We start from the raw sequence: 11555 nt of genomic DNA on the forward strand, positions 1-11555 counted from the left end.
CCCTCCCAAAGGCCCTGACCCGCGGGCCTAGAGGCATTTTGCGGGTTTGAATCCTGTGGGCTCGCGTTTAACCCCCTTGGTTCCGGGCCCCGGGCAGGGCATTCCGGCCTCAGGACGCTTCCCAGTTCTCCGGGAACCGGAGGTTTTCATGGAATTTCCTGAGTAACTTCTAAGTGGTTATATTGGTACGCTTGGCAGGGAGGGGTCCTGAATTCTTTACCAAATCCGCGTCACTGTCCCCTACGCGCGAAGGAGGGCTCCCGGCATTGCGACTGTGGGGAGGATGAAATTGCCCAGAGCAAAAGCATGGGGTGGGGGCTCCCAGGTGGGGAGAGGAGGCCCCTCGGTGAGGAGGGGGCAGAAGGGAAGGCGGGGACGGGCTCGGGCAGTGCCTGGCAGCCTCGGTGATGTCTCTACTGGGTCCCAACCACACAGCCCTCTCAGCCAGCCTGAGGAGCAGGGCCCTCCCCTGACTTGGGGGCCTGGGCTTCCGTTTTCTCCTCTCTGCAGTGGGGGTGACCATTGGCCTCGAGGTGAGGGAAGCACGTGAAGGGTGGCCACTCTCTCCTCATAGACATGCGGGCCGGGTCCAGCCTCCACCCCTTTGCTCATGCAGTCCCTGCCCACGTGCTCCCATCTGCCACACCGGCCCATCCCAGGCTGGTCAGGGTCCTCCTCCGTCAGGAGGCCCTCTGGGACCAGCCCAGCTTGCTGTAACCATGGCGCTGCACGGCAGCCCGAAGCGTGGGAGGCTGTTACTCGAGCTCCCACGCGGGGGGGGGGGGGGGGGGGGACGACTGTGGTTCCCCCCACGTCCAGCTGTGCACCCCTGGAGGCACTCAAGGTCACTTCAGGTAGTTACACAAATATTTTTACTTTATGTATCTTCATGTGCATCAGGGAAAAAAAAGTATAATTAGCTCATCAAATCCATGATTTCTTGACCAATATGGCTAAAATGAGGCTGCAGTAGGCATTTCAATTTTTAAAAGTGAATCTCTTTAAAGAAAAAGATGGCAACAGCCCAGCTAGTAAAAACCACTGCTGTCGTCCCTGTCCTCGCCCTCGAGGGGTCGCTGTGGAGCCTCCCTGGAGAGGCTGTGAGCGCTCCCGGGAGGGAGGGTTGAGTCAGCCGGTGGCCCTCTCCTCTCTCCCCGCCTCTCCGCTTCTTAGGCCCAGGCTGGGTGCCCACAGCCTCACCCTGCAGTAGGCAGCTCAGGACCCTGTCCACGGGGACCAGCGCCACTGCCTGTGTCCTGGCTCCCCAGTGATGGAGCAGGCTGCCTGGCACGGTGCTGAGTTCCCCGGTCATCCCAGGGAGCCTGTGAGCCTAGAGCACCCTTTCCCCTCCTCTGATTCTCACCTACTGGTCCTCCATCTCAGGAGGCTGGCCCCAAGGGGCCCTGAGGAGCCCGTTAGTCCCCAACCAAGGGGCAGCCTGGGCCTCCAGTGCCCCCCTTAGACACTGCCTCCCATGGCTTTCTGAGCCCCTCCGCCTGCTGGTTTGAAAAAGCCTGATCTGGTCCCTCCCTCGTGGAGCCTCCGTTTCCCCATCTGTAAATTGTCCGTGGTTCTGCGCAAGCTGTGGTCCTGGCCAGCCGCCTCTACGTGCCTCCGTTTCCCCTGGGGCACATTTTAATATCCCTTTCCTCACAGGGACCCGAGGCTCTGGGGAGAAGGGGAACCTGCCTGTGAGCACCACCACCTGTCACAGGCCAACAGGAGGTCAGAGGCCAGGCCCCCAGCGAGACCCGCCAGGGATGCGCCTTCCAAAGGCGGCCTGGTCAGGAGGGGGAGGAGTGAAACCCGACTCCTCTCAGACTCCGCACCGCACTGGGGAAACTGAGGCCCCGTGCAGCACCACCCGGCCCCGGTCACCCAGCAGCAGCAGGCCTCCGAGACCGCAGGCCCGGGGAGGCCCGGATCTGCGGGCCGCGCCTCCCCCCCGCCCGGCCCGCCCTCCCCGCCCACCTCCCCCCCCCCACCCCGGGCCGCCGGCGCGGGGCGAGCGCAGAACAAAAGGCGCGGGGGCGGGGCCGGGCGGGCGGGGGCGGGGCGGAGGCTATAAGGGGCGGCGGCCGGCGCGGCCCAGCAGGCCCAGCAGCCCCGGGGCGGATGGCTCGGGCCGCCCGGCTCCGCGGCGCGGCCCCTCGCGCCCTCCTGCTGCCGCTGCTGCTGCTGCTGCTGCTGCCGCCGCCGCCGCCGCTGCTGGCCCGGGCCCCGCGGCCGCCGGTGAGTGCCCGGCGCCGGGCACGCGGGCTGGGCCCGGGAGCCGAGCTGCACCCACGGGGACGCCCGGGGTGGCCCAGCGCGGCCCGTTACCCGAAACGCTGTCTGGGTCCCTGGGGGGGGGGGGAGGGGCATGGTAGATAGTGAGCTTTCCGGCCCCGGAGGTGTGCAAGTGGTGCCTGCGACGGGATGGCTCAGGTTGGCGAGCGGGACTCCCGCGCCAGACGCACGCCCCCTCCCAGCTCCGGGACCTGCTCCTCGGCGCCCTGGCCGCGATACTGGGGTGTGTGTTGGGGGAGGTACAGCGGCAGTGGCTACAGGGCCCCCTGTTCACGGCAGGGACAGAGCCCAGCGGGTCTCGGGGCGGCGGCGGCCTCCAGGTGTGTGGCCCCGGTGAGCACCCCTCCTGGCTGGACAGTGAAGGAAGCGATGGGGAGGGCAGCGGGTGCCCGGGGAGATGGGGTCTGAGCCTGGAGGAGGTGCCACCGCCTGGCACCTGCAGGTGGCGAGACTGGGGGGTGTGGAGCCAGGGAGCAGCGCGCGTGTGAGAGCTAGCGTGTGTGTGAGGTGAGGTGGGGGCCGAGAGCAGGGGGTGGGGTGAGACGGGGAAGGGAGACGGAGGTGTGATCCGGAGAGGACGCGCTCCCGGCGTGTGACAGCCTGCGTGTGCCCGGAAGGCTGCGCCCTCCCCTCCAGCTGGAGCTCTGGGGGGCAAGTCCCAGGGGCGGCCAGGTGGGCCTGGGGTCACAGCCTGGGCAACTGCAGGCCCGTAGCCCCCCGGGTGCCTGGCCCACTCGGACGCCCAGCTGAGCATCCAGCCAGCCGGGGCAGGGATGGGAGCACTGGGGGGGTGGCAGGCAGTCTCGGGACAGGTCTAGTGAGGAGGGAGGTCTGGCCAGGCTGGGCCCCTCTGTCCAGCCATGCCGGCTCCGCGCTGGCCAGTCCTGCCCTCCGCTGCACTGGCTGTGGGTGCAGGAGGGGCCGCAAGGGGTGGCAGGCACCTCAGCCCGGGGACCCTGCCTCTTCCCCAGCCCCTCCCGGCCCCCTAGATCTTGGGGCGGAGTTAGGACTCACCCTCGGCAGCTCTTGAATCCATGGGGTTCGGGAATGGAAGAGACCTGGGTTTGAACCACGTGACCTTAGGGAGCCTTCTGGAGCCTCACCACCCCCTCCCCCCAAGTCTTGTCTGGGTGGGTGGGAGGCAACAGTGCCCACTGCTGGGAGGAAGAGTATATGAGACGAGGCCCGGAGAGGGCTCCGCCAGGCACGCTGGACACATTCCGTCACCTGTAGCTGCCACTTTGCCGCATGTGCCGGGTCAGTCGGGGCCGGGTCTGAGCTGGGCTGTTGTCTGTCACGCTGCAGATATGCAGGGAGCATTTGGGGTCGCCTCCGACGTGTTTATCCCCAGACTGCTGTTGGCAGGGCCAGAAAAGCTCTGTAAATATTTATCCATCCCAGTTCACAGCCTTCAGGGCTGATGAAAGCCCCGCCGCCCGGTGGGGTGGATGCTGCCTTCCCTTCTGGAGCCAACGGGGAGGTGGGGGGTGATGGACCCGCCTGCACACGAGCTGTGTGACTTGGGCAGGTCGCTTGATCTCTCTGAGCCTCAGAGGGGCACAGGATGGCGTGGTGATGCTCCCTGCCTTCCTGACGGCCTAACCACGTGCCCTCCCCTCAGGGTCACTTCCTGCCCACAGAAGAGGGAGTAGCTGTGAGCAACTGTCCCGCTGGACCAACAGCAAACATGCCCAGAGAGGGGCACACCCGGCCTGACCTCACTAGCACTTTCCAGTCTGGGGTCTTCCCCTACCTCCCCTGTGCCGGTGGGCCCAGGGGCTGACCCCAAGGCTGTAGTTCAGCCAGGAGGCTGAGTTCCCTGGGGAAATTCCTCGATTATATTTGAGGCTGTGGTTTGGTGCCCGCTAGAGGAGGGTGGGGTGAGCCCAGCTGCGCACCCTTCCCAGGGCACGCCAAGGGAGGCCGCTGGCCCAGGAGGAGGCAGGCCTGCTTGGAGGAGGCGCACGTCTCAGGAATGTGCGTTTTGGAGACAGGCCAGAGCTGGGGGGTGGGGGGCTGTGGGTGGGAGGCATGAGCCCCAGATCTAGGCCCAGCTCATGGCTGACTTGCTGTGTGACCCTGGGCCAAGAGCTTGACCTCTCTGGGCTCTGTTTCTTCCCCTGGGAAATAGGGGTGATGCCTGCTCCCCCATCCCTCAGGGCTGTAAATGAAGCCAGGCATGGTCTCTGCCTCCTCCCCACATCACTGCCTCCCAGCAGCCTTGGGGGGCCCGGCGCACCCATCTGAGGAATCAGGTTGCTGTGTGCCAGGCCCTGCAGCTAGGGAGGGCCCCTGGCCCCAGGCCGAAAGGACTTGGGAAGACAGAGCACAGGAGGGAGGCCGGCAGGGCAGGGAGCATGTGTCCCATCCCAGCAATGGGGAAACTGAGGCCGAGAGCCCTTAAATGGTGGGCTCCCAAAAAAAGACCCTACTGCCCAGGGGCCTTGATCCTAGTGCCTCCTGCCCACTTGCTCTCCGAGACCAATGAACGGGACGTGGGCAAGGGAGTCAGGGAGCAAGAGACCCCTGGCTCACGGATGGACCCAGCACAAGTCACCCTTCCTCTCTGGGCCTGAGAGCTCCCTTCTAGTTGCATTCCTGTTTTTTGATTTAAAGCTCAGAGAGTTCTTGGGAGCTGTAAGGAACTGGGTGGAGCAGATTCCCAGATATGGGAGGGGAGGGCCCTCGGGGCCAGAAGCCAGACCAGGAAGAGGCTCTTCTCTCTGCCAGCCACTGCATGGGACATTACAGAGGGAGGTCATTCAGCCCTTCGCGTGGCACCATTCCCATGTGACAGATCGGAAAGTCGAGGCTAAGAAACGAAAGTGACTTGCCCAGGGTCACTTCCTCCAGGGTGTCCAGAGCACAGAACTGGGCCTTCTGAGTCTCAGCCATGGCTCTTTCTGCTGCATTGAGAGTCCCACGATCCAGGGGTCTGCGCCTGGACTTGGTGCCTCGTGGGGGCAGGAGAGGACGGCACACCCACCCTCCTTCTATGGCTGGCTGCTCAGGCCTCCCTGGGGGGCAGAGGAGAGGACAGAGTTCTGCTCGCGGGCATAAACAGAGCTGGCAGGCTGGGCTCTGGGCTGTTTGGGGCTCTGGGCCCTGGCCTTCTCCCGGGAGGGTTTTCAGGTCAACGGGCCAGTGTGGGGAGGGGAAGGCGCAGGCCCTCAGGGCTCATCACACAGGCCTGGGGGCCACATCCTCAGTGTGAGACCTGGTGGGCACATCCCCCACCTTGGGCTGGGGGTGGGGGTGGGCTGCGGGTGGGGAGGCTCCGTGAGCCTGCCTCCAAAGTGCCTGGGAAGTAGCAGGTGCTTAATCATTTCCCCTTCCTCCTTTCCTGTCACCAAGGTGAGGCCAGCCTGGGTCCCTCCTCCAGGGGAAGGGTGACCCCAACCTGAAGAGCAGAGCAGAGCAGAGTAGCAGGTAGGGGGTGGGCTGCAAGCTGTGCCCCCCGCGAGCTGTGTAACTTCTCTGGGCTCCAAGTCCCCATCTGCGAAATGGGGATGATGACGGCAGAGAAGGTGGGAGGTCCCAACAGAGGCTGAGAGCGTGTCCGTGGAGCTCTTGGCAGGGTCCTAGCCTGGATACAGGTGAGCTCACCAGCTACCAGCACTTCGTACTCTCACACCCAGTATGGCTGGGCACTGCCCGCTGACCAGCCACTTAAGAAGCAACTCTGAAACGGGGGAACCCAGCCCGGGGCCTCACACCCTAAGAAGCTCCAGGTGTCTAGACAACCCCTTCGTCATGGGGAGTCCTTGGGGGTTGAGTTCCTGGGGGCCCTGGAATCGGGAGCTGGGGGTTGGGATGCCGTCCAGAGCTCTGGGGCACCCGGGGCCTGGGAGTGCCGCCAGGGGCTGAGGCCGGGGGTGGGGCCCGGGCGGCCCAGCTCCGGCCCCAAATATGGCTGTGGGGAGGCCACGGCGGCCCAGACCAGATAGGCGCTGAGGCCCTCCGCAGACGGCTCCACGCCTCTCCCCCAGCTTTCCCGTGTCCCCAGCCAGGCCTTGGCCTCCGGCCTGGGATGCCAGAGTCCTTACCTGGCCCTGCCATGCCCTTGCTGGGTGACCCCGCAGGGTCTCCCCACCTCTCTGAGCTTCTGCGTTAGAACTGCGACCTCCACCCTGGGACTCTCGGAGGGTGGGGGCTCCGGGTCAGAATCACTGTTTGGGGTCCGGGGGCTCTGGCGGGGGTGCTAGGCCTCTGCTGTCTGCCCCCTGCACCCGCCTGGAGGGGGCACACGGCACCTCCAGCCCCGCCATGGCAGGCCATGGGCGAGACCACTGCCCCAGCAATCAGGCCGCAGTTCCCCGTGCCCTCAGCAGGGCCCCAGCCCTGTGCCGAGTGCTTCGCGAGCACGGCCTGGTTCATCCTCAGGTCCACACTCTGGGGAGGTATCCTCCCCATTTGTCAGGTGAGCAAACTGAGGCAGGGCTGCAGCCCCTCCACGCTGGGGAGTGGCCGTGGTGGGCATCCTGGGCAGGAGGCAGAGTGGGGGCCGGGGGCGCCAAGGAAGAAAAGGAGGGGGAGGGGGTGTGGGGGGAGCCGGAGGAGCTTGCCTGGCTTTTCCTCGGAAGCTCTGTGGGGTCCACGCGTGGGTGTGTATGAAGAGTACGGTCGGGGCTGCGCCCCCGCCCAGTCCTCACCAGCCCGCATGGCGCGAGTAGGTGACCACCGGCAGCCCGGGCCCTCCATTAGGGGGCGGGAGGTGGTAGGAGGCCTTGGAATCTGCATCCGGACGACAGTCAGCCTGCACCAAGGGCACTAGCATGTGACGGCCTCAGCTTGGCCATCGACACGGCTGGCTGGGGTCAAGTGCGGCTGCGCAGACCGTCCACACCTCTGACTGTGGGCCACCAGGACCCAAGGCCTGAGCAGGCCCCCACATCGTCTCTCCTGCACAGGATGCCCACCACGGCCACCTGGTGAGGAGGGGGCTGCAGTCCTGGCATGAAGCTCGTCTCAGCAGCCCAGCACCTGCCCCGACCGCCCAGGAGGCCCCCCAGCCTGCCCCTGGCCCCAGACCTCCCCGCTGCGGTGTGCCGGACCTGCCTGACGGGCCGAGCACCCGTAACCGACAAAAGCGGTTCGTGCTGTCAGGTGGGCGCTGGGAGAAGACGGACCTCACCTACAGGTAGGGCCAGCGGCCACGAGCAGGCTCTCGCCCTCCACCCACTGCCCTCCCCCTACTTCTTGAGACATGCTGGGGCCAGATCCCTACAGCGAACAGGCCGGTGTGTCCACTGACCCCCGAGCCCCCTGGGCCAATACCCCAAACCCACACTTAGATGCACATAGACGTAAGCCCTGCACCTATGCCCACCCTCGGCAGAGGAGGCTCAGCACGTGCCTGGTCACCCCACAGACACACGGGCGCACGGCCTGCAGTCACCCAGGCAGCCTCTGTGGGCACCCACTAAGGGCCAGGCCCCGGGACTCTGGTGAGTGAGGCCCCCTCTCGGGGAGCTAGGTGTTCCCCACGTCGGGTGCAGCTCTGTGGCTGCAGCTGGGGATCCGAGCACACAGGGAGCAGCTGCGGCAGGACAGGTGGCAGCTCGGGTGACCTGAGGCCCCTTGGGTTATGCAGAAGCGGAGACTTCCCTATCCTACAGCGGGGCTCAGCCTGGGAGAGAAGGTGTAAAGACTGGTGTGGTGCCCTGCGTCACTGGACCTGAGACCGCTGGGGGCCCCGGAGGTGTCCTGGGTGGGGAGCTGGGAACCAGGAGGGCGCAGGTCCAGGGCCCAGGGTCTCCCCACAGCGAGCGGTACCGTCAGGTCTGGAAGGTGGGCCTCCGGGCTCCTGTGTTCTTTCTGCCCAGTGCAGACACCCGTGGGCACCATAGGACACGAACCCACACAAAGACGTGCCCACGTGGCAGAGGGACTGGTGTGCCACACCTGAGGCCCAGAGCACACCTGGCCTGTGTCGCGCACGCCTGCACCCCTACTGGGCGTCCGGGGCATCTCCTGGCCCAGCGGCCCTCAGGGGCTGACGCTGCCCCATGAAGCAGGCCCAGGCCCCTCCTCCTCCCCCTCTCCGCCCCCACCGCAGGATCCTCCGGTTCCCGTGGCAGCTGGTGCGGGAACAGGTGCGGCAGACGGTGGCGGAGGCCCTACAGGTGTGGAGCAATGTGACACCACTCACCTTCACTGAGGTGCACGAGGGCCGTGCCGACATCATGATAGACTTCACCCGGTGAGCCGGTGGCCGGGACCCCTCTGGGAACGAGCCCCACCCGTCAGCAGCCACTGACTCTGCCCCCACCGCCCTGCAGGTACTGGCATGGGGACAACCTGCCGTTTGATGGACCTGGGGGCATCCTGGCGCACGCCTTCTTCCCCAAGACCCACCGAGAAGGGGATGTCCACTTCGACTATGATGAGACCTGGACAGTCGGGGACAGCCAGGGTATGGGCTGGGGACCCACTTTCCAGGTGGGGCCGCGGAACGTCTCAGAGAATGGGGACTTGCCGAGGCCCTTGAGCTGGGCCCGGAGCTCGGGGTCTTGCTGCAGGAGCTCGGGGATGGCTGGGCTATCTCCCTTTTCCAGGCACAGACCTCCTGCAGGTGGCGGCCCACGAATTTGGCCACGTGCTCGGGCTGCAGCACACGACAGCTGCTAAGGCCCTCATGTCCCCTTTCTACACCTTCCGCTACCCGCTGAGCCTCAGCCCGGATGACCGCAGAGGCATCCAGCACCTCTACGGCCAGCCTCGCCTAGCGCCTACCTCTAGGGCCCCGGATCCGGGCCCTGGAGCCGGGGCAGACACCAATGAGATTGCACCGCTGGAGGTGAGGCGCTGCTCCCACGCTCACCCCCACCTCCAGCCTCTGTGGCTCCAAGGTGAGCTGTTTCTGACCCTTGTCTCCTACCCCAGCCAGACACCCCACCAGACGCCTGCCAGGTCTCCTTTGACGCAGTGGCCACCATCCGCGGCGAGCTCTTCTTCTTCAAGGCAGGCTTTGTATGGCGGCTGCGTGGGGGTCGGCTGCAACCTGGCTACCCTGCGCTGGCCTCTCGCCACTGGCAGGGGCTACCCAGCCATGTGGACGCAGCCTTCGAGGATGCCCAGGGCCACATCTGGTTCTTCCAACGTGAGTGGGGTCTGGAGGTCACACTCAGGAGACTCCTTGGAGCCAGGAACGTCATGGCCAAGGGTGGGGACAGACAGATAGATGTGCTGGGCAGATGGAGGGTGCCTTGACGTCTTTGGGCCAAGGGAGAGTACGGCTCACTCCTCCAGGCAGAGCTGGGAGACTTCCGGGAGGAGGCGGCTCTCAAGGCCGAAGTAGAATAGAGGGTGTTGCACTCCATGGAGCAGGTGTGATCGTCACCCCTGGTCTAGAGATGAGGCTGCAGGACTCAGAGGTAGTGAAGAGACCAGCATGAGGGCACAGCGTGGAAAAGGCAGAGAGGGATGTGATCTGGGTCTGGCACAGATGGGAGCCTGGCGCAGTCCAGGCGGCAGGGACTTCACAAAGGCCCGGCCGGGGCCTGCTGTGGCAGGGCTGGGCCCCGAGGTAGGCAGCAGGCGTCTGTCCGGGGCAACCCAGGGCGGGCAAGGAGTGGGAGCCTCCCTGCTGCTCGGAACAGCCTTCCCCAGGTGTGCCTCCCAGCACCTGCTTGGGGGTGGGGGGTGCCATGCAGGCATTACTGGCCTTCGTGTTCACAGGCAAGGAGGCTGAGGCTGGAAGAGTCCGCGGCAGGGGTGGTGGCTGGGTGGGTCCGTGCTGGCTGAGCGAGGCAGCTGGGCAGCTCCGTTGCAGCCTCCCCTCTTCAACAGGAGCTCAGTACTGGGTGTATGATGGCGAGAAGCCAGTCCTGGGCCCCGCGCCACTCTCTGAGCTGGGCCTGCTGGGGTCCCCGGTCCACGCCGCCCTGGTCTGGGGCCCCGAGAAGAACAAGATCTACTTCTTCCGAGGCGGGGATTACTGGCGCTTCCACCCCAGCACCCGCCGTGTGGACAGCCCCGTGCCCCGCAGGGCCACCGACTGGCGAGGGGTCCCCTCTGAGATCGACGCTGCCTTCCAGGACGCTGACGGTGAGCTGGGGGATGCGGGGCAGGTGGGGGAAGCGGGGCGGCGGCGACATCTCCCACTGATGGTGGCTGGGCATCAGCTCTCATCGCGGTCCTCTGTTTGGTGCCCTCTGCTCCGCCCCCTCTTTGTGCCAGGGCAGTGCCAGACCCCTGTGCTGCAGAGGAGACTGAGGGCCAGAGAGGTGCGAGGTCTTGCCCATGTCCCTCGGTCATGGCAGGTTAAGTAATAACCGCTGCCCACTGAGGGCCACTGAGGCTCTGGGCACAGCACCAAGCTCCACACATGTCTCATGCAATTTCCCGATGTAGCACCTGTTATGAACCCAGTTTCCAGAAGCGCAAACAGAGGTTCAGCCAGTGAGGTCCCCAACTGAGGCCAACTAGGTGGACAGAGCCAGGACCCCCACCCAGGCAGTCGCTGCTTCCAGCCAGGAGGCACCTGGCTCCTGTAATCTGGGAGGAAGTCCGGCGCTCTCTCCTGTGTCCCCGCTTTGCTTTGGTGCTCCCCTACATCGGAACCCACTGGGAGAGCTGTCCTGTCGCGGCCTTGGCTCCCGGGCTCCAGGCCGCCAATGTCCCCCACGTGACTCAGGGCACAGGAGAAGTGGTGAGCGGGGCAGGAGTCACTTTCCCGAGAGGCAGGAGTTGGGCCTCTGAGGCTCCGGCCCCTGTCAGGCTGGGTGGTGGCTCAGACCAGACCCTGGGGCAGTCAGAAGGGCTCACTCAAGGGAAGGGAGGTTCTGGAAGGGACACCCTGGGGTCCTCCCCCGTGCCCATCCCTGTGTCCACTCGCCTGGCCTGACCCTCTGTCTCCTCAGGCTATGCCTACTTCCTGCGTGGCCGCCTCTACTGGAAGTTTGACCCCGTGAAGGTGAAGGCCCTGGAGGGCTTCCCCCGCCTGGTGGGCCCCGATTTCTTCGGCTGTACCAAGCCTGCCAACACTTTCCGCTAACCACGGCTTGGATGTCCTCAGGGCCCCTGACCCCTGCCAGGCCACTGACATCGGCTGGAGACTGAGGCCATTGTTGTGGCTGTGGGCGCCAGGCATGGCACGGAGCTGTGTCTGCTGGGGGGCGGGGAGGGGCGCTGCCACCAGGACTGCAGGGAGGGGGGCTGCGCGGGTCGTGGCCACTGTCAGTGACTGTCTCAGACTGGGCAGGGCGGCTCTAGCATTAAGGGTGAGGGTGGCCTCGGGCCAGCGCCACCCGACCTGTGCAGGT

The 11555-nt window shown here is 65.7% G+C and overlaps 1 protein-coding gene across 1 annotated transcript; it reads left to right on the forward strand.

Moving 5' to 3' along the window:
* The first annotated feature begins 2091 nt into the window (after nt 1-2091).
* Nucleotides 2092-11418, forward strand: MMP11 (matrix metallopeptidase 11). The gene is made up of 8 exons (XM_057746968.1): nt 2092-2232; nt 7200-7429; nt 8348-8491; nt 8571-8704; nt 8847-9088; nt 9175-9391; nt 10081-10338; nt 11154-11418. Exons 1-8 carry the CDS (start codon nt 2116-2118, stop codon nt 11285-11287), a joined length of 1476 nt encoding a protein of 491 aa, XP_057602951.1. The 5' UTR covers nt 2092-2115; the 3' UTR covers nt 11288-11418.
* Nucleotides 11419-11555: the final 137 nt, after the last annotated feature.

Source organism: Hippopotamus amphibius, chromosome 8 (genome assembly GCF_030028045.1).
Source record: "Hippopotamus amphibius kiboko isolate mHipAmp2 chromosome 8, mHipAmp2.hap2, whole genome shotgun sequence".
Classification (NCBI taxonomy): Eukaryota; Metazoa; Chordata; class Mammalia; order Artiodactyla; family Hippopotamidae; genus Hippopotamus; species Hippopotamus amphibius.